Source organism: Penicillium nucicola, assembly GCF_028828085.1.
Source record: "Penicillium nucicola strain IBT 29836 chromosome Unknown utg000002l, whole genome shotgun sequence".
NCBI classification, from domain to species: domain Eukaryota; kingdom Fungi; phylum Ascomycota; class Eurotiomycetes; order Eurotiales; family Aspergillaceae; genus Penicillium; species Penicillium nucicola.
In genome coordinates this window covers 505,392-525,778 of record NW_026643126.1, presented here as the reverse complement: position 1 = coordinate 525,778, position 20,387 = coordinate 505,392, and the positions used below count along the sequence as shown (strand labels likewise).

The window sequence follows — 20,387 nt, the reverse complement described above, 5'->3', positions numbered from 1 at the left end:
ATCGATTTTATATCTCGCCCCGCCATCTTTTGTTCCCCTCCGATATCCAAGGGCAATTCCGGTCAATTCTGTATCAGAAATCATGGCCGCTGCCGCTGCTTCCGCAGCTGCGCTCGATCCGAGCAACAGCACGAAGAACACCCTCAAACTCGAAAACGTTGATCTGCCCCTCCCCCTCCATCGAATTTCTCTTGCTAATTGATTGTCCACCCACCAGACCGAAAAGCGTGACACCTTGATCGCCATCGAGAAGAAGTACCAGGCGCAATGGAAGGAGAACAAGGTCTTCGAGGTCGATGCGCCCTCGTTCGAGGAAGCCCCCCAGGGCTCCATGACCCCCGCCGAGCTCCGTGAGAAGTACCCCAAGTTCTTCGGTACTATGGCCTACCCTTACATGAACGGTACCTTGCACGCCGGTCACAGTTTCACTGCCAGTAAGGTTGAATTCATGGCTGGTTTTGCTCGCATGGAGGGCAAGCGTGCTCTGTTCCCTCTGGGTTTCCACTGCACTGGTATGCCAATCAAGGCCTGTGCCGATAAGCTCGCCAACGAGGTCAAGAAGTTTGGTCAGAACTTTGAAAGATATGACGAGGAGGCTGAGAATGCTGAGGCTGAGGGCAGCGCCCCAGCTCCTACACAAGAAGTCAAGGCTGAGGCCGAGAAGTTCTCCGGCAAGAAGAGCAAGGCCGCCGCTAAGACCGTCAAGATGAAGTACCAGTTCCAGATCATGCTGGCCATTGGTGTTCCCATTACCGAAATTTCCAAGTTCGCCGACGCTAGCCACTGGTTAGATCACTTCCCCCCTCTTGCCATCCGTGATCTTGACAGCATGGGTGCCCGCGTCGACTGGCGCCGTCAATTCGTCACCACTGACGCTAACCCCTATTACGATGCTTTCGTTCGCTGGCAGATGAACCGCCTGCACGAGCTCGGCAAGATTATGTACGGTAACCGTTACACAATCTACTCTCCCAAGGACGGCCAGCCTTGCATGGACCACGATCGTACCGAAGGTGAGGGCATTGGCCCCCAGGAGTACACCGCCATGAAGCTTCAGGTCAAGGAATGGTCTCCCAAGATGGAGGAGCTTGTGAAGGGTAAGATTGAAGACGACGCTAAGGTCTACTTCGTTCCCGCTACTCTGCGTCCCGAGACCATGTACGGCCAGAACAGCTGCTTCCTCGGCCCCAAGATCAACTACGGTCTCTTCAAGCTCAAGGAGAAGGAGTATGTTGTCGTTACCAAGCGCGGTGCCTGGAACATGGCCTTCCAGGGCCACTTCTTCGGCGACAAGTTCCCCAAGAGCCAGGATGAGCTCCCCCAGGTTCTGGAGGCACCTGGTTCCGCTTTCGTTGGAACTCTTGTCAACGCCCCTCTCTCGTTCCACACCGAGGGTATCCGTATCTTGCCTATGGACAGCGTCTCTGCTTCCAAGGGTACTGGTGTTGTCACCTCTGTGCCTTCCGACAGCCCCGACGACTACGCCACCCTGATGGATTTGGCTAAGAAGGCCGACTACTATGGTATCAAGAAGGAGTGGGCTGAGTTGGAGATTTACCCTCTTATCGACACTCCCACCTACGGAAACCTCACTGCTCCTGCCCTAGTAAAGGAACTCAAGATCAACTCTCCTAAGGACACCGTTCCCCTTGCCAAGGCCAAGGAATTGGCCTACTCGGAAGCCTTCTACAAGGGTACCATGCTGGTTGGTGAGTACAAGGGTGAGCCCGTTAGCGCTGCCAAGGAGAAGGTCCGCAAGGCTCTCTACGACAGCGGCGATGCTTTCCCCTTCGCCGATCCCATGGGCAAGGTCGTTAGCCGCAGTGGCGACGACTGTGTTGTCGCCTACCTTGGCCAGTGGTTCCTGAACTACGGCGAGAACGACGCCGAGTGGCAGCAGGAGACCCTCAACCACGTTGTCAACAACCTCAACACCTACTCTAACGAGTGTAAGCACGGTTTCGAGAAGAACCTTTCTTGGCTCAACCGCTGGGCTTGTGCTCGTACCTACGGTCTTGGATCCAAGCTGCCATGGGACAAACAGTTCCTGGTTGAGAGTCTGAGTGACAGTACCGTTTACATGGCATACTACACCATTGCTCATCTGCTTCACGGTGACCGCTACGGAAAGACCACTGGCTCCTTGAACATCACAGCCGACCAGATGACCGATGAGGTCTGGGACTACATTTTCACGAGACGTGAGATCAGCGACGAGCTTGTTTCCAGCACCGGAATCAACAAGGATGCTCTGCTGAAGATGCGCCGTGAATTCGAATACTGGTACCCTCTGGATGTCCGTGTCTCCGGAAAGGATCTGATCCAGAACCACTTGACCTTCTTCCTGTACATCCACATTGCGCTCTTCCCCAAGGAGTACTGGCCTCGTGGTGTCCGTGCCAACGGTCACCTGCTTCTCAACGGTGAGAAGATGAGTAAGAGTACTGGAAACTTCCTAACTCTGAAGGATGCTGTTGACAAGTTCGGTGCTGATGCTACCCGCATTGCATTCGCCGATGCTGGTGACAGCATTGAGGATGCTAACTTCGAGGAGTCTGTTGCCAACAGCAACATTCTTCGTCTGCACACCCTGAAGGACTGGGTCGAGGAGATTGCCAAGGACGAGACTCTTCGTACCGGCCCTGCCGATGCTTTCGCTGACAAGATTTTCGTCAACGAGATTAACAGCCTCGTTCGCGAGACCCAGAAGCACTACCAGGAGTAAGTCTCGATCACCTTTCATTGATACCGGTATCTAACTTTTATCTAGCACCGACTTCAAGCTTGCCCTGAAGTCCGGCCTGTACGACTTCACCAGCGCCCGTGACAGCTACCGTGAAGCTTCCAATGCCGCTGGTGTTGCCATGCACAAGGAAACTATTCTGCGCTACATTGAGCTGCAGACCCTCATGCTGGCCCCTATCACTCCTCACTGGTCTGAGCACGTCTGGCTCGAGGTTCTCAAGAAGGTCAGTGATTTCACCCGAGTATTTTTTTTCCCTCCATAATCTAACCCCATGCAGCCCGAGTCGGTTCACTTTGCCCAGTTCCCCACTGTGCCCGAGCCCTCCCCCGAGCTCACCGCCGCTCAGAACTACGTCCGCAGCATTGCGTCCAACATTCTGTCCTCAGAGGCCAACTTCGGCAAGAAGCTTTCCAAGGGCAAGGCTGCTGCCTTCGACCCTCGCAAGCCCAAGAAGCTCACTATCTACGCTGCTAAGAAGTACCCCGTCTGGCAGGAGAAGTACATCGACCTTGTTCGCGATGCCTTTGACTCTCTGAACATCTCCATCAACGACAAGGAGCTCAGCGCCAAGGTCGGCAAGCTCGGCGAGATGAAGAAGGCCATGCCCTTCATCCAGACTCTCAAGCGCCGTCTGATTCAGACCCGCGAGGCTCCCGAGACTGTCTTTGACCGCAAGCTGCCCTTCGATGAGTTGTCTGTTCTGTCTGAGATGACCGTTGGTCTCATTCGCACTGCTGGCTTCAGAGAGATTGAGGTCATCGCTGTCAACGAGGGTGGCAAGACTGGTGAGGTTGTTGGCTCTGGTGAGACCCGTGAGGGTTTGAACGCTGAGAACGCCGTCCCCGGTCAGCCTACATTCCTGTTCACCAATGTTGAGTAGATGACATCTTGTCGTTTATCGAAAATTCTTTTCATTTGCTGGTTTAAGAATCATGTTTGATGAGTTTATGTTGGAATATAAAAAAATAAAGCATGAAGCATTTGTTGATTCACACGTCTTCTGGTCTATAATCCTTAGGTTTGTCGTTCCAAGCAGGCTTTCTCTTCATTCCAAATAGAAAGTATTACGTGCCCTGTACCTGAATTACTGTATCCGGTTGGGTCTGCCTTTTGGATTTAGCCCTAACATACTTTCACGTTACCTCCCTTCCATCTCCGACATGAAAGACCCGTCTTCACTGCTCTTCCCCTTCTCTCACTTTTTTATTCTTCCTACCCTCTATCTTGCCCTCACCGCCGCCTCTTTTCTTCTACTATAGCTGGATCAGGGTGCCCTCTACGTAGACACATGAATCAAGTGCAAAGTGCAATAATGCTCTCCAGAACCCTTAAATATTGATGCAAAGTCACTATATAAAACCTCACATAGCCTCTACAATAATAGAGGATATACGGAGAGAAGTGACCTCATGCAATTTTCATAAATAACATTATATACTATATCCTTTCCAGTAGCTTGGTCAGCCGAGCAAACAACCGATACAAACAAGGGTATCATCAAAGGGCATGCCACATTAAAGCAGCGGCGCCTAGAGCCAATGGATTAGCGAGCGAGGGGCCGGTAGGCGCAGAGTTCTTACTGCTAGTAGATGAGGCCGAAGCCGCGCTAGTAGTGAAGCCCGAAGTAGTGGCTGCAGTTCCAGTGGCACTGGGGCGTCCCGTAGCCGACGATGAAGAAGAGGACTTGGGACACGGGTTCTTATACACATACTGCTTAGGAGCGCCAGTACAAGTGGTCGCAGACGCAGCGTTGTAGGTGCCATTAGGAAAGACCCAGCAATTGCCCGCGCCATACGGCGAGCTTGTATCCGCCGGGTTAAAGACCGCATAGCTGCAGGCATCGGCACTGGCACATTCGCTCAGGCAGTTCGAGGGACCCGTGCTGGCAATGCAATCGTCAAAGCAGTCTTCAGGCGCTGGGTACCCGCAGACCGAGGCAATGGCAGAGGGAGTGCGGGTGGCGGCGCAGGCACCGGAAGTGGTGGTTGCGCTGCTGCCAGCACATACGGGCTCGGCGTAGACGGTCAGGTAGGGATCCGAGCAGTTCGAGCTACCTTTGCTCGCATCAAAGGTTTGCCCTGGGTACAGCCAGCAGGTGCCGTCGCCTAGGGTAGGGTTGCCGGGAACGAAGATTTCAAAGCTGCAGGGAGGGTGGGCGTTACAGTAGTCCCAGCAAGATGCCCTACTGTCGATGGCGACGGCAAACTCGGTAGGCTCTGGGTAGCTGCAGAGACTGGTGATGACGGAAGCTGTACAGCTTGGTGTGGCAGTAGTTGTAGTGGGCGTAGCCGCTATGGCCCGTGGAACTAACAGGGCGATAGACACCCCAAAAGATGCGATCTTCATGGTAGCGAGCGTAAGGAAACGAGTGTGTTTAGTGGGAGAAGTATGAAGATTTAGAATTACTCAGGAGTCATTTGTACGAGCCTGCTTATTTATAGGCTGCGCGAAAGACAGCCCCCAAACAACATAAGGCCGCTAATGAATTAGCGGCTTGTTAGCGTTCCAGAAATATTTTATTTTCCAGTCTTGAATACTAAAATGGCATTAGATGCGAAGCAATTTGAAGTCGAGGAACAATATTCACTCGTTCAGCAGCACATAAAAACGTGTTCCAAATGAATACGGGTACCTCCGCTTACTATGTCAACCCCTAGTTACATAAAGTACTATCTAACTCAAGTTATAACTTAAGTTATGCATAACGTGTTCGATGAACAAGAAGCAAAAATGTACAGTGGGGTTTTCAGTAATTGTATGAAAAAAGCTTCTATTGATTCCATCTGCTACTGTAAACTAGACTGCCGAATGAGAAAATACTGGAATGACTCTAAGATGGGCTAATTCTTAAGCGACGCATTCATTTGTGGGGTTTGGTTTAGTCAATTGCCGATGTATGGACAGAAAGGTATAAGATTATTACTTAGACAGAATTAGTCAAGCCGAATCCAGCCCAGGTGGAGGGTTAGCGTGTTTTATGGACACGACGAGTCTTCATCACTTTACTATCTTGGGAATAGCTTAAGCACACGCCTGGTTCTGGGTGGGTCTTACCGCGAGGGAGTTCTCAGAGGAAACCCAAGTCCGCGGAAAGTACTCTATATGCATCCTAGAGATTGCATTTGACTGGTGATCCATTTCACATTATTGCAGTCATGAAATATCGTGTGGTTCGGTCTTGAAAAAGAAAAATAAAATCGTAATTTGACATTGCTAACGTAAAGTAAAAATTGCTTTTATACCAGACTGCTTTCAAGTCATCTCAAAATCATGCCTTGATCAGCGTCGCAGATTTCTTCGCGTGGAAGTCGCGGCTACTGAACCCGGCCTTGAAAGTGAAAGATCCGGTAGGAATACGCCAGTCCTGAGCAGTCACATCCCAGTAACTGAGATCCCGACGCATCAGGTCAAACGTGACAGTCTTCTTCTCGCCAGCTGTGAGGTGGATCTTGTCAAATCCACGGAGCTGGTTTGGTGGGGTGCCAGCCGGTGTCGAGGCAGGGAATTCAATATATAATTGCGGCACAGCGAAGCCATCGATGTCGCCGGAGTTCGAGACCTCCGCCTCGAGGGTCACGACTGTCTCCCAGAGGGCAGGGTTACCGCCTGGCTGGGTAGCCTGCTTAGCAGGGAGAGCAGTCAGATTAGAGGGGGCGGAGCTCTTGGCCTTGAGATTCTTCAGGTCGAAGGTGGTATAACTCAAACCGAAACCAAACTCATAGCGGACGGAGATATTGTTGGCATCGAAGTAACGGTATCCCACTTCGAGTTCCTCGTCGAACCAGCTCTGCCAATCCCAGGTGCCGTTGGTCTCCACGGCGGTGGTTAAAGGAGCATTGTAGTCTGTCTCGTTGTAGGCAATAACATATGGCAACTTGCCAGATGGGTTGACATCACCGTAGAGGACATCAGCGATGGCATTGCCAGACTCCTCTCCGGCGTAATGCTGAGCCAGAATAGCAGTCACATTAGGGTGATCGGCGAAGGGCATCACGTTGATACCACCAGAGTTTGTGACAACAACGGTGTTATTGCAGACGTTGGCGACCGCTTCCACAACGGCATTTCCGTTCCAATCGAGGTCCAATGAAGTCCGGTCCTCACCCTCAGCAGCGAAAGACTTGAGGAAAACAAGGCAGACGTCGGGCTGTTGGGGAATCCATAATGGAGGTTCTAAGGTCTCTGTGGTGAGGAGAGTGTTGTTCAAGTAGGATTGGACTAGAGAGCCGTCCTTGCGGGCTCGGGCGTTAATTGCGTCAAGAGGAGTTGACAGGAATGAGAATCGACAGGAGCCGGAGCCTGAAGAGCCTGCCAGGTGACCGTATTCGAAGTCGGCCTGGAGGTTAGGACCTTGGGTGAGGGGGCCGGCATCGTTACCGGCAATCACGATGTTGCGAGGCTTGCGAAGGGGCAATGCATTGCGTTCATTCTTGAGCAGGACTGTGGAGGATGCACCGTGCTCGCGGATCATAGCACTGTGGTTAGCCCGAACGTCACGGTTGGTCTCGCCGGTGAACTTCCAGTCATAGAGCCATGTATCAGGAGCCGAGTCCACGTTGAGCGGGCCCACCGAAGCATCAACGCTGGGGTAATTCTTTTCTTGTCCCAGCCAAAAGTACGGGGTCATGATGCGTACGATCATGTCATTGAGACGAGATACTTCAACGGTGCCATTTTTAATGGCCGAGGTCAGGTTCTTGCCTAAGAAAGATCCTTCGGTCCATTCCTCGCCATAGAGGGTGAAACCTCCGGGCATGGTCATGTCCATTCCGCTTTCAACAGAAGCCACGCCACTGTGGGTAGCACCCCAATCGGACATGACATAACCCTGGAAGCCAAGCTCGCCCTTGAGAAGATGATTCAGAAGGTAAGAGTTCTGGCACGAGTGGGAGCCATTGACACGGTTGTACGAGCACATAGCGCTAGCCACCTTAGCACGGACGGCATTCGCAAAGGGCCACATGTAGATCTCATGGAGAGTACGGTCATTGATGTTTGCCGAGACGGAATCCTGGATGTAGGTGGTCTCATTGGCATCCGGGGCATAAGAGGGGTTTCGTTGGGTTTCTTGCTCGTTGGCAATGAAGTGCTTGGCGTTGGCCTGTACACCCGCGTCTTGCATGCCGTTGATCGTCTCTTCCATGCAGACACCGGTGAGGTATGGGTCTGCCGCAAAGCCTTCCCAGGTGCGAGAATCATAGGGACTGCGGCCCAGTGGTCCACCAATAGGTCCCAAGATGACATGGGAGCCCTTGGCCTTGTGTTCCTTGGCCATGGCATTGCCTCTATCGTACAACAATTGACGATCCCAGCTTGCGGCAGCTGAGACACCACTAACAAAGATACTGGAATAGTCACCTTGCTGGACACATTGAGGGCCATTCTGGAGACAAAGACCAGTGAAGTTGAGACGCGGAATGGGAAGAACATTTCCAACACAAGGACCAGGCTGACCCGTTGCCATCCAGGACTTTTCTTCAAGGGTGAGCTTGTTCACGAATCTCTTGGCCTTTACCACAGCTGCTTCCCAGCCACCATTGCCCGTTATATTTGCTGTCTAGTGTCAGCGGCTGAAGGTTTCATGATTCAAAAACCGATATATCATTGGACAAGCATCACTCACGCGAAGGAAACACAGCTGGAGAGTGACCATCAGCCAGAATAGTCGTATTGCGAGGCTGAACATAGCTATAAGGCTCTCCCGGGTGGTTAATGGGTGCCTTGCACGTATCAGCCAGGGCCGAGGGCACAGCTGAGAGCAGCAGTGCTCCTACAAGAGCTTGTGGCGACAACATAATGAAGTCAAATATAGAGAGAAGATGGTTGAATCAGCCAAGCGAAGCCAAGATGTCGTCTGGATCTTCCGGATGGCAAGATCTCTCCCTTTTATAGCTTGAGTAGGAGCATTCCTTGGACATGCCACCCCGCATACTCCCCGGGAAGAGACTCGGTTGAACTCATGGATCCACTCGCGGAGGGCTTTGGCCTCGCAACGAGGGAAGAATACCCAAGTGGAGTCCGTATTGACAATCCCCGAAGTCAGCATACGGAAAGTCGCCGGATCGACGCAGTGTACGGTATGCCGATATGCCGAAAAGCGTGTTTTTGTCATTTCTGTTTGCCCATTGCATGTTGCTCGTTGTTCTGGGGCAATCAAGCAGTATTGCTGAATCGGCATAGATGGAATGTGAGCCCCCATATCAGGAAACTTGGAATAGTTCGGTCCAACTTCGGCTAAACCCCCACACATCGGCCCATCGTCATGTCCGGGACTCCACGGGGAATTCGGCATGATGCCAATGCGGTTCTCCACAGAAGCATTGCCAAGAGAAAGAGAGAGAGAGAAGCTCTTTGGCCTCTTCCCACCTTCCATTTCGGGGTTTGTATGGCATCATAGCCCGACAAACTTGCCTCGGTGGGCAGTGATCGTCTTCGTGAAAAACAGGGTGTTTCGGCGTTCAACGGACTCGTTCGGCTTCGGCTTTCTTTCTGTGTTTCTGGCTCCGGGTGTGGAATTGTCCGGTTGCTGGAGTCTGCCCGACTCCACGATATAACGTTCTCGCGGACATGAGGCAATTCGCACGCCCTGAAACATGTTGATTTTCACTCCTCAAAAGCTTTGGAAAGTTTGCAGAGAAGAACCGAATATAAAAAACTTGCTTTGTGTCCAACTGATTAAGTCGCGCCAATGATATCACCAAGTAAAGGCCACATGGGCACTAAGCCGAGGGGTAGGGACTGAAACCCGACTAGTTCAGTGTGAAGATACACCTTTCCTCACAGTACAATTGCTTCCATTGAATCAAATCAACCAACTCAAAATGTCCGTGACGACCGATGATATGCACACAGCCGAGCTTGCCGTTCTGAAAGACCTCTTCAGCGACAAGATATCTGCCCAGAATGCAGCTGAATCCTTGGCCTCAATCCAGCTATCAAGCACAGATCTTGAATCCAACGTATCCTCTCTATGGTCCTTCATCATCAAATGCGCATATGAATTCCCGGATCACCAGCCTCAACTGGTCGATTCGCTGGTACAGCTGTCCAAACTCCCAGACGCAAAGGCACCCAACGGAGACCCGATTCGCCTGTATGATATGTGCGTTTGGAAGGATCTCCCGATGCTAGGTTGGCAATTTCGAGAGGAATGGAATCTATCTATACCGACTGAGCCCACTGATCGACGAGTCTCGGCCATCGCGCAGATGATCAACCGGGATAAGTTGGCGGCGCTTTTGATGGCGACCCAGGAACCGGTGTTTGACTACTCGTGGTTTGCACTGGTGACTTTACGGGAGGCGTTGGAGGACGGTGGAAGTCAGAAAGTAGGGCCCTTGAATGGTCTGATTCCCGCTGCTGCGATCTGGATTGAACTCCTTGGCGTGGAGATGTATGGGTGGGATCAAAATTTTGGCCGCAAGGGTAAAGGTGGAACACTGTGGGAAGGAAAAGAGGGCTTTTGCGTGGAACGCTGGCACCTTTGGCGGGAGAGATTTGGAGAGATGGCTGAAATGGAGGGATTAGATGATAGTGCGAGAAGGGCAGCAGGGGAGGCTGAGCAGATGATGCGGAAGATTGAGAGTCAGTCTCAAAGTCAGTATTAACTTATAACGTTATATGGAATATACATAGAGCGGAGTAACGCCTGGCCGCAATGCTGAATAGAATAGTGTACATGTTTGGATGTGGCTATTAAGAGCCCGATCATTGGTGTCTGGTGCGTGTGCGTGGGTGTTTCCGCTTGTCCTTTTTTTGCTTATCCGCAATGAATTGCCAACACTCCATCGGACGTCGGATTCCAATGTGTTTGCCTTTCGGGGTGAACACTTCGATCTGTGGATAGGATGCTTCGTCCGACTCAGTATCACGCTTGCTGCGAATTTGAATGCTCAGCTCGATCCAACCACAGCCTTCAACGAGGATATCGGCCGACATCACTCGATAGGGCAATGAAGGAATTGGAATACCCTTGTCCGCAACTGCCTTGGCGAGGGATGTTGGTAGGTGTGACTTGGTAACATCCCACTTGATATCAAATTTGCCAGCGGAAGCCATCGTGCTGCCTGTGCCTTCTTTCATGAGAACGGTTCCCCGGTATGGTCGCTCCTCTGCCTGTATTTCGATTGCTTTCTGTGTATTGGTGATGTGGGACTCGATAGGTAGGAAGCTGGCGACCATGACCGTGTCTTGAGGGTTAGTGGGAGTGATTCGAATGAGACCACCGCCAAGCAAGAGAGACTGGCCTGGTTTGACGGTGGAACGCTCTGGTTTGATCCGCTTGGTCATGATCAGATCCCGCTTATGCTCATCTTTGACGTAGTCTTCCAACAGACCACGCTCGAGACCCGGAAGGTCAATAACCTCGCCCCTTCCGCGACCAAATGGAATGCGGATAGGCGAGACAGTAGTACCTGGCAGTGAGGAAACGACTGGGAGGACAGGATACAAATCTTCTTCCGGAGCAGGGGGTAGAAGACTGTTGGGATCATCCAGAGAGGCTTGCCGTTTGTTCGGAATCTCTTCCTCCCGACGGCTTCCAATGTACTCCTCGATTTTCTCCAAACTCTTTGTATCCTTCGGGAAACAAGCTTCGATGAAACTACTTTTTCCAACATTGGCTTTGCCAACAACCCAGATGCCGCCACCGTGATCTCTAATCTCTTCCTTGACGTCTTTAGTCCACCAACCACGGTGTGCACTAATCATATGCACGCCACCAAGGCGGGCATCTTTCCCGGTCCTCCCCAGGGCTGCGCGAAGCTCTGTGCGAATGTACTCCATCTTGGAGTCAACTTGTTCCTTGGTTGCTGCCAAAAGATCCGAGCGCGTAATAATAAACGAGATAGTTGGTAGTCTCTTTCCACGCAAATATGACTCATGTGTGGCTCGTCGGTTCTGCGAACGCTGCTGCAATGACAATGCCCAGTGAATCCGTGGCACGAGGGACATAGGAAAATCGGCGGCATCAATGATGTGATATACACGGTTCCATTTATAGGGTGACTCTTCCAGGTAGTTTCGTATCGACAAGATTGTTGGTTTAGGCGAAGCAACTGCTTTGTTATGATGTATCAAATCGTGACAACGATCGCATATATGGACGATGCGTTTAGATGAGTTAAGATAGTCGTCGGCGGGTGCAATGGCGTTATCTGGGAAGGCTCCAACTTTTTGTTTCATTAGCGAATGTCGTATACCTACTCGATCAGATTTCTTACCTGCGATGGGACGCGGAGGTTCTGAATCGGGAATGTTGTCATTTTCATATCCCTCCACAATGTCATTGTTATCAGGTTCGGGTGTTTTCTTGCTTGCGGCCAGTAGCTTCCGTGTCTGTTTGCGTGATGCACTATAATATCCTGGTTCGTCTGCTTCAATCGTTTGCGAGAATGCGCCGCAGCCTGGACAGCATACGGGTAGGACCTCAGTCACTGGATCAACTGGTGGTTCCACTGATTGGTACCGTGTGGTTGAGAAGGTGCAACATTGGCTGCGAAGGTTCGGTACGATGAGCTGCGGCGCGACAGGAGCTCGGGAAAATAGCGTACGGGTTCGCAATCGAGGGGTCGCTTTCGAGGTCAGGCGTAGCAAATTCAGCCTCGGGCCTCTGAGTATTGCGCCCCGGGAGCAGAGCGACATGATGGGCGTGTAGCTTTGCGGAGTCTCGGGGCTTTTTTTCTTGGGAAATGTGTTATCGATAGCGTCCATGGTACTTTCCGGTCGCCGTAGAAGTATATGATGCCCGACTACTTTTTTTATTTGTTTCAGACAGACGATACGCTATTTTGGAATTGATCGCAATATTTTTGCATTACTATTGTGGGATGCTGGAGCGATTTGACAATGTTGGAAACCAGATGCGCTAGAAAACTTCAAAAGGATATCGCAGATGAACGCCGTCATGAACCGTGAGATGAAACATATTAATGTACAAGCTCAAGCACGAGCCTTTCCTTTGCCCTTGTTGGTGACTTCCGCCTCCTCGTCTTCGGATGAGCTCATAAAGTCATCGTCATCATCGAATCCAATGAACTTCCGGGGCGCTGCCTTTTGGGACGCAGATGGGCCCGCAGCAGATGAGGACTCGCCGTTTCCTTCACTCTCATCCTCAGAACTGGATGAACCATCGTCCTCACTGCCCTCACTGGCACTGGTACTGGATCCACCGAGAATAGCGTCGCGGAGGCTATCCGTCCATTGGCCATCCTTCATGGCCTGCAAGACTGCTTCGCGAGCCTTTTCGTTCATTTCATCCTTATCTTCCATCCACTGACCATCGATCTTTGCCTTGCCAGTGCCGTTCTTTAATTCTTCTTGGCGCTTTTCCGCGATGTCAACGACGGCCTGCCATCTTTTCTGGCGTTCTTCTTTCTCCTTCTTATCCATATCTGGCTTCACGGCAAGATATTCCGCGAGGGCCTTCGCCTCGTTGACGGTGCGCAGTCGACGGCCGTCCAAGTTTCGGCTGGAGCTGTTGTTATCCCCTTGGTTGCGCTTGCGCTTGCTGGACATGCGGCCACCTGCGGCACGCAGCTGAGATCCGAAACCACCCTTACCACCTCGCACTGGTGCGGTGAGACGGAGGGGAAGGAGAGTAGAAGTAGACAGGCCATCGCAGATAGAGAGTATCGATTTCGCGGATTCTGAGGGTGCGATTTGCTTGTTGCTTGTGGTGGTAATGGAAAGAGACTCTAGTGGGATCGATGATGGAAGGTATGAGGCGACTTTCTCTGTCAAGTCGAAGATACTGGATGTCGAGGGGAGCGTAAATGACAGGGTCGATGGAAGAGACAGTCCCGGAAAAGACGTCAATAGGACGTTGATATTGGAAGAGGCCATCTTGAATGAGCTCTGAGGATTCGATCGGCAGATTTTGGTATTTGGGTATGAGAACGAAGCTATCGTAGCTGATTGAGGCCTCGCAGAGATGTTGCGATAAGATGGCGAAGTGAGTTACGTGATCCACGTGATGACCCGAAAATTGAGCTCAGCCATGGATGACTCAGCAAGACCTATCACATGACCCGACCCAGACTCTGGTTAGGGCTCAAACCCTGCGCTCGAAGTGGCCGGTCGCACTTTTCCGCAGCGAAGCTCCACTTTCAATCCATCATTTAAATCTACCATTATTCCGGCCGTTGTCAAAGCGATTCCCCGAATTGCAACAGGAACTCGCGACAATGTGAGTATACATGTCTATCGCGCTTATTTTGGACCCTTTTACTGACAATGACGCAGGCTTATCCCCAAGGACGACCGCAAGAAGATCCACGAGTACCTCTTCCGTGGTATGTAGCGAGAACCCTCGTCGACGCCTCGCGCAATTCACATGGACGGATTTACTAACCTGCCTCTTAGAGGGTGTTCTCGTGGCCAAGAAGGACTACAACCTTCCCAAGCACGGTGACATTGACACCAAGAACCTCTTCGTCATCAAGGCCCTCCAGTCCCTGGACTCCCGCGGCTATGTCAAGACCCAGTTCTCGTGGCAGTACTACTACTACACCCTCACCCCCGAGGTACGAACCATCCCAACATGATACACAATCCAAACAGCATACTAATCGAACATCAGGGTCTGGACTACCTCCGTGAGTGGCTCCACCTCCCCGCCGAGGTTGTCCCCGCCACCCACATCAAGCAGCAGCGTTCCCACGCTCCCCCCCCGCGGCATGATGGGCGGTGAGGAGCAGCGCGGTGAGCGTCGTCCCCGTGCTCCCCGTGAGGGCGGCTACCGCCGTCGCGAGGAGGGTGGCAAGGAGGGCGGTGCCCCCGGCGAGTTCGCTCCCTCTTTCCGCGGTGGCTTCGGCCGTGGCCGTGGTGCTGCTCCCCAGCAGTAAATGCTGAGACAAGAGGTCTTGGTGTCCTGTCATCCACTTCTCGGTCTTCCTAGGGGCTTGTTGGTGTGATCGGTTTCGGTTCGGAGTAAGATTCCTTGAAACGAACTGATCCTCGGTACATCATGATCCCGTCCCAGCTTTGCTGGGACTTGGGGATACAGGAAACAAAATAAAAATACAAATCTTTGATTCCATATCTTTTCATTGTAGATCCTGCCAGGGCAAACTCTGCCTTACTTTTATGTCGATTTTTTACGTAGTTTTGAAATCCTTGATGTCTTTTACGGTTGTTATATTGATCTTGCAGCCAACTAACTTATATACAATCCTGTTGGTTTAACCAGCTACATGAACCTCTTCCGGTCGTAACGAACCACAGCCTGCAAGATTACAGAAGCTCCAGTGGCACAGTCCTCAGCAGTGGAGAATTCCTCGGGGTGATGGCTCAGACCATCCTTGCAAGGAATAAAAATCATACTCGTGGGAACACGCTTTGAGGTGAACACACTATCATGGCCAGCACCGCTCATGATAGATCGCACAAGCGATTTGGTGTCAGCAACAGGCGCATCGGCAACAACTGCATGTGCCGACTGCTGCACGCAGTCGATACAGTCTTTGTGGAACTTGACAGCTGGCGAATCGAAGTCAAGAGTCCACTCAACACGGCAAGGTTTGCCAATGCCAGCGCCCTCAGCTGCTGCGATAGCATCAAAGTCGGACCTCAGCTCTTTCTCAACCTCGCTAACAAGTGCTGTTTCGGGGCCACGGATGTCTAAACTGAAGCTCACCAACCCAGGAACTGTGTTTACACTACCAGGCTTGGCCTCGACGATACCAACGCTAGCTAGACAGCCCTTGGCTGCTGCGACCTCGCGTGCTCGCACCATCATACGGGAAAATGCGTATAGGGCATCTGCGCGGTGTTCAAATGCCGTCGTGCCGGTGTGTGTATCACGTCCGATAACGTTGAGTCTGAACCATTTGTATGCCTGCACAGCTGTCACCACTCCCACACGTTGACCTGCAGAAACAAGATGTGGGCCTTGTTCAATGTGCAATTCAAAGTGGGCTGCCATTGGTGTCGACCTGTATGAGCATGGAACATCGCCTAGGAAGTCGATCTTCTCCAAGGCGCTCTTCATGGTCTCGGGTGCAGATGCTGCTGTCGGCAGCGAAGCAACGGTTGGTACCTCCTGGAGAGCATGCGCTTGCTCCAATGGAATACTCTCAGCCCACACACCACTTGCAATCATACTGATTGGGAATCGAGCTCCCTCCTCACTGTGGCAATATCGTTAGCTCGCCGATTGAAGAACATGTGCTGGTGTGGATCTCACTTGGTCCAGTTAACCACACCAACTCCACCTTCTGTTTCCAGGCCCATATCATTCATAGTCTTGAGAGTTTCAATTCCAGATAGAACACCCAAGATTCCATCGTACCGTCCACCAGTGGGCTGTGTGTCCAGGTGGCTGCCGATGAAAGTTGGAGGTACATCGGCTCTCCGGCCAGGGCGCACAGCAAAGATGTTTCCCATTTGATCCACCGTGACATTACATTTGAGATCTTGCATGGTCTTGATGAACCAGTTGCGGACACTCTTGTCTTCTTCCGAGAGCGCTAAACGCTGCATACCTGTATCAGTAGGACCTCTATCAACCGCCTTAATTAGCGGCCATATCCCAACAAGAATTTTTAATCACTTACTCTCCCCATCTGATTCCATATCCCCATTGACAGGAGTGGTGCAGGTCTTCTGCTAGTCTCTCTTTGTTGGCTCTGAGGGCAGAGACCTCCGCCTCGGAAAGCTCCGTGGTCAGCATAGCTTGAGCTTTTGATGTAGAGAAAGTGCGAATAGGCTGGAAAATGGCAGAGTTCGGGAGCTGAATGCAAGGTCGGATATTACTGCGTAAATTGCGAGGCCACATCATGCTGTCAAGTCTGAGCCCTTTATAGAGGGGAAGAGCGTTGATAAGAGCATCGGACTTTGGTCCGCCAAGTCTGCGATAGTCGACTCCAACCCCGCATGGAACGTCGGCAATTCTTCGACTTCTCCAACCGGCTTTGACTTGCTCGATTTGCTATCTTCATTGCTCGCATGTTTGATGCTTTTGTTTCGAGGTCGGCTAGTTGTTCATATGGCTCGTTGATCCAAGTTTACTTTGGTTCATACTGACTTCCAAGACCTCATTTCCAATGATAGTCTCTGGCTCGCGAACTCCAGATTAATGCAGATTCTGGAGTCTTGAGATTAGCGGTTGGGGTAAATATAGTGCCTTTGATTTTGGAGTCGTCTAGTGGCTCAAGCGGTGTTATCGGGAACTACATGCTGAGTTTTGCTTCATAGCCCTTCAGAATGTAACTATTCATAATAATTTCCTTCCAATATTACAATAAGCTGGAATGAACAGAAATGAACAGGAGAATGATCGTAACAGAAGCTTAGGCAAGATTAAGATCGCCAGCTAGGGCCTCGTTTATCACGTGATTGACATGGACCAAGATGGCTTGAAAAGAAGGCCTTGTGCCCGAAGTGTAAGAATATGAATGTATTCCAATTGACAGGGTTTGCAAGGTCTATCTCTGTGCTTGATTTTGATTTTCCTTCATCTTGCCGTCAAAATCCCGGTTCCAATCCTGTAGTTGAGATTCCCACTCATAGTCTGCGGACGAAAAAATAGACTCCTGGGGCTCGCGGACAGACAAATGACTAGACAGGGCATCAACCGTATTTGAAGGGTGGTTATCGCGCGAACCCAGTGTGGGTGAAACCGAAGCAATCACGGAATCAGAGGTGGTTAGAGTGGTGAAGGCCATAGATGGCTGTGTAGTAGGGATGACAGCGGCATCAGAGCTTCCAGAAACAGGCAATGCTGGGAGAGTGGGAGTACTAGTACAATGGGCTTCATCAGGTTGTTTGAACGAGGGCGCAAGCTCGTACTCCGAAGGGCTCCCCTCAGCAATACCGGTGGCCGCATCGACACGCTGGTCAGCCGTCGAACTAGCAGTAACCTCTTCCAAAATATCAGCATCCGTCCAATGTTAAGTAGAACAATCTCACGTACTATTTTTCTTCTTTGCGCTTTGCTTGCTGGGGTCTTGCGGGCCCGCTTCTTTTTGGGTGCTAGCACTGCATCTTGGGTCTGCTGGGGCACCAACAGCTATGAGCTTCAGTATCCAATCTTCTAGGGATTGAATCAAATGGGATATGGTTTACTTACAGCCCGTTCCTCCTGGCCGCAGAATACCTCGCGTGTTTTGAGACTCTGTTTCTTCTTCTTCGAAGTACTTATCGCAGGTGCAGGATCCTCGGAGACCTTAGTGACTGATTCAGTCATGTCGAAGGATTGAGGAATTGCATCTTGATGGGGAGAGCTGTGGTGAGAAGACAAAGTGAGGTGAGAAGACAGAGTGAGGTGAGAAGACAGAGTGAGGTGAGAAGACAGAGTAAAGCAAAGGAAAATAGCAGAGATGCTCATGTGAGGATTCTTGATGCTTGACCTAATGAGCCGCTTCAAATAAGCAAAATGCCTTCCCGGCTACGCTCCATGTTAATTCTACTGATACCTACTATCGTCTCTAGCCAACGATATTCTGTCGCATCGTAGTTAATGATAGAGAGTGGATCATTCCAATGCACGTGATGCACCTTATTGACCCGCTAACCCTTTTTGGTCTCTTGGCACAAATATATACTTGCGATGTATCCTTCTATCTTGTATTTTAAACGTTTAACGGATACCATGCTGATCGAATCGTTTATTGAGCAGCTCCTCTAACACTGCAGAAGATGGCCGGAGCTTGAGGTCATCCTCTCAGATCTTGAGGTCGCCGCGGTTAGACGTTTAGATCACCTCGCTATTGCAGACACTATGATTGGATCAACTTTTTGGAGGAAAGCCCCGCTTTCATATATAACATTGCCCCAAAAAGTTGAGCCTGAGTCTCAACTTTATTACCCCTTTGGGAGAAATTGGGATACCGTGTAACGTGGAGGGGCCCCCGACGATAGGAGGATTGCGCGCTAGCGCACCCGAAGGGGTTAGTACCGGGTAACGGTACAGTATTGCCGCTCGTATGAGCGCGGTCAGAAACTGACCGCCCACTAATCAGGCGATTCTTGGCAAAAGCCTGTGAGTCTGGTATAATTACCAGAAGCAGTAATTCTTGGCATTTTGTGCCAGATTGACATCAGCACACATATGTGCCATTGATTCTTTAGTGTACTTGGATACGCCACGTTACTAGATGGTGATGTATAAAGTCTGCGTGGTCTCCTCCGTAGGGTAGGAGTCTGTTTGTTTTCAGGCTTTACTGCTGAAATTCTCGACATTGCCCGCCGACTGAAGGACAACAGTTTGTGCACTGTTGAGGCTTTTTGTTTTCTCATATCGAGATCGGATTGTGAGCCTCACAATGTCGTGTAGAGGCACGAGCGGTGGGGAAGAGACCAAGCGGAAGAATTCTGGTGAAGTCGATCTTGATATAGAAGCTTTGGCTCAGGAACTTTCAAGATTGTCTCTTGATGATACCAAGCTTGATAGTACCCAGCTTGGTAGTTCTAATGTGGTGGTCGACTTCAGTCAACAGCAACAGCAGGAAGTGCAGCAGCAACAACCTCAGTCTGTGTTTTCGACCGCACCGGCAGATCACAGAGCTACAGGCTATGTGTTGGAGAACTCCATCATTTTCAACGATCGTCGTGTTGACTTAAATCTTGAATGGATTGGTGGAGTCGGAATCAGTTCAGTGCTTAAGGCACCGGTTTCGAGGATTGATCCGTGATTTCAGGATATCAATTTTGAGGATAGTAAGCTCACTTATGAGTGGCAACATTAGTCTCTATGCTAACGGACTGTAGGTTGTAAAAACAAGGAAGGACTATCCATTCCAACGAGAAGAGCAATCCTGAGGATTTATTTTAATTGCGAAGTGGATTACTTGGTCGAATTGCACAGTCAATTTGCGATGATGCTGGACTTAGCTCTTGATTAAGGTCCGCACTGTGTTCCTATGTCACATTTGTCGTTGTGTGACGATCAAGGTATTGATAGGCATCGTTAGAAAAAAAACTATTGGTCATTGTGATTAATGGGTGTGACCTGGGTAATACTGTAAGGCGTTGGCCAATCAATCATGGCATCTAACAGTATCCGAAACCATAGTATACGTGACTTTAAGGTGTCAAAGAACAGAGAAATAGATAGTAGGCATATTTGGATTTTCTAATACCTGCAATCCACCAAAATCGACGAACAGCACGGATATCTTAGCCTCGAATCTATCTAATATATAGTGCAATCACGACTGACCATCAGCTCTACAGGTCTCTAGATCTATGCAAGTATCTAAAGGAGATGGAAAAATATCAAGAGTAAGTTAACGATCTGTTTGCCTCAAAAGATACCCACCAACTGGCGGGCTGGTAGCTAGGCCCGTGTTTCAAAGATTTCGGACTGGACAATACTCTGATTTGAGAGAGCTCTTTGAAGACCAGGGTAGACAGTTTGAAAGTGGTGTGAAAAAATGTGTAAATCAAGCGTTGACATAGAGACACGAGGATAAGCAAGAGATCTTTCCTAGCACAGCCTGGTGCTAAGTCCAATTCAGGCCTGGGATCATGAAAGAAGTATCTCTAAGAAGTTCTAACCATATTACCCGATCTATCTAGTCTTATTTACTGTGCTGGCCTCCTCAGTCACGCGAGATTGATCTGCCTATCCAACTCTAGTCAGGTCCATTATTGGCACCTAAATAGTATTCATTTGGGTAATTATTATCAGTTCCAGTCGTTG

The 20,387-nt window shown here is 50.5% G+C and overlaps 10 protein-coding genes across 10 annotated transcripts; 4 read left to right on the top strand and 6 right to left on the bottom strand.

Annotated features, from left to right (window-relative positions):
* Window positions 1–73: 73 nt before the first annotated feature.
* On the top strand, window positions 74–3,626 carry N7511_001953 (leucine--tRNA ligase CDC60; the record flags this gene model as incomplete). Its single annotated transcript, XM_057124378.1, has 4 exons — window positions 74–157; window positions 218–2,721; window positions 2,771–2,969; window positions 3,024–3,626. Exons 1-4 carry the CDS (start codon window positions 83–85, stop codon window positions 3,624–3,626), a joined length of 3,381 nt encoding a protein of 1,126 aa, XP_056986537.1. The 5' UTR covers window positions 74–82.
* Window positions 3,627–4,243: 617 nt separating this feature from the next.
* On the bottom strand, window positions 4,244–5,092 carry N7511_001952 (uncharacterized protein; the record flags this gene model as incomplete). The annotated part of the gene is made up of 1 exon (XM_057124377.1): window positions 4,244–5,092. The coding sequence occupies one exon, from the start codon at window positions 5,090–5,092 to the stop codon at window positions 4,244–4,246; it is 849 nt and encodes a 282-aa protein (XP_056986536.1).
* A 922-nt stretch (window positions 5,093–6,014) lies between these two features.
* N7511_001951 (beta-glucosidase) lies at window positions 6,015–8,541 on the bottom strand (the record flags this gene model as incomplete). Its single annotated transcript, XM_057124376.1, has 2 exons — window positions 6,015–8,299; window positions 8,370–8,541. 2 exons carry the CDS (start codon window positions 8,539–8,541, stop codon window positions 6,015–6,017), a joined length of 2,457 nt encoding a protein of 818 aa, XP_056986535.1.
* A 1,026-nt stretch (window positions 8,542–9,567) lies between these two features.
* Window positions 9,568–10,353, top strand: N7511_001950 (DUF3632 domain-containing protein; the record flags this gene model as incomplete). Its single annotated transcript, XM_057124375.1, has 1 exon — window positions 9,568–10,353. The coding sequence occupies one exon, from the start codon at window positions 9,568–9,570 to the stop codon at window positions 10,351–10,353; it is 786 nt and encodes a 261-aa protein (XP_056986534.1).
* A 100-nt stretch (window positions 10,354–10,453) lies between these two features.
* On the bottom strand, window positions 10,454–12,388 carry N7511_001949 (uncharacterized protein; the record flags this gene model as incomplete). Its single annotated transcript, XM_057124374.1, has 1 exon — window positions 10,454–12,388. The coding sequence occupies one exon, from the start codon at window positions 12,386–12,388 to the stop codon at window positions 10,454–10,456; it is 1,935 nt and encodes a 644-aa protein (XP_056986533.1).
* Window positions 12,389–12,685: 297 nt separating this feature from the next.
* Window positions 12,686–13,588, bottom strand: N7511_001948 (telomere maintenance SDE2 family protein; the record flags this gene model as incomplete). Its single annotated transcript, XM_057124373.1, has 1 exon — window positions 12,686–13,588. One exon carries the CDS (start codon window positions 13,586–13,588, stop codon window positions 12,686–12,688), a length of 903 nt encoding a protein of 300 aa, XP_056986532.1.
* Window positions 13,589–13,746: 158 nt separating this feature from the next.
* N7511_001947 (40S ribosomal protein eS10) lies at window positions 13,747–14,589 on the top strand (the record flags this gene model as incomplete). The annotated part of the gene is made up of 5 exons (XM_057124372.1): window positions 13,747–13,931; window positions 13,988–14,037; window positions 14,108–14,268; window positions 14,325–14,344; window positions 14,397–14,589. 5 exons carry the CDS (start codon window positions 13,747–13,749, stop codon window positions 14,587–14,589), a joined length of 609 nt encoding a protein of 202 aa, XP_056986531.1.
* A 344-nt stretch (window positions 14,590–14,933) lies between these two features.
* On the bottom strand, window positions 14,934–16,415 carry N7511_001946 (M20 family metallo-hydrolase; the record flags this gene model as incomplete). The annotated part of the gene is made up of 3 exons (XM_057124371.1): window positions 14,934–15,873; window positions 15,930–16,244; window positions 16,300–16,415. 3 exons carry the CDS (start codon window positions 16,413–16,415, stop codon window positions 14,934–14,936), a joined length of 1,371 nt encoding a protein of 456 aa, XP_056986530.1.
* A 754-nt stretch (window positions 16,416–17,169) lies between these two features.
* N7511_001945 (uncharacterized protein) lies at window positions 17,170–17,930 on the bottom strand (the record flags this gene model as incomplete). The annotated part of the gene is made up of 3 exons (XM_057124370.1): window positions 17,170–17,606; window positions 17,658–17,760; window positions 17,814–17,930. The coding sequence occupies 3 exons, from the start codon at window positions 17,928–17,930 to the stop codon at window positions 17,170–17,172; spliced, it is 657 nt and encodes a 218-aa protein (XP_056986529.1).
* Window positions 17,931–19,008: 1,078 nt separating this feature from the next.
* Window positions 19,009–19,377, top strand: N7511_001944 (uncharacterized protein; the record flags this gene model as incomplete). The annotated part of the gene is made up of 1 exon (XM_057124369.1): window positions 19,009–19,377. The coding sequence occupies one exon, from the start codon at window positions 19,009–19,011 to the stop codon at window positions 19,375–19,377; it is 369 nt and encodes a 122-aa protein (XP_056986528.1).
* Between the last annotated feature and the right edge of the window lie 1,010 nt (window positions 19,378–20,387).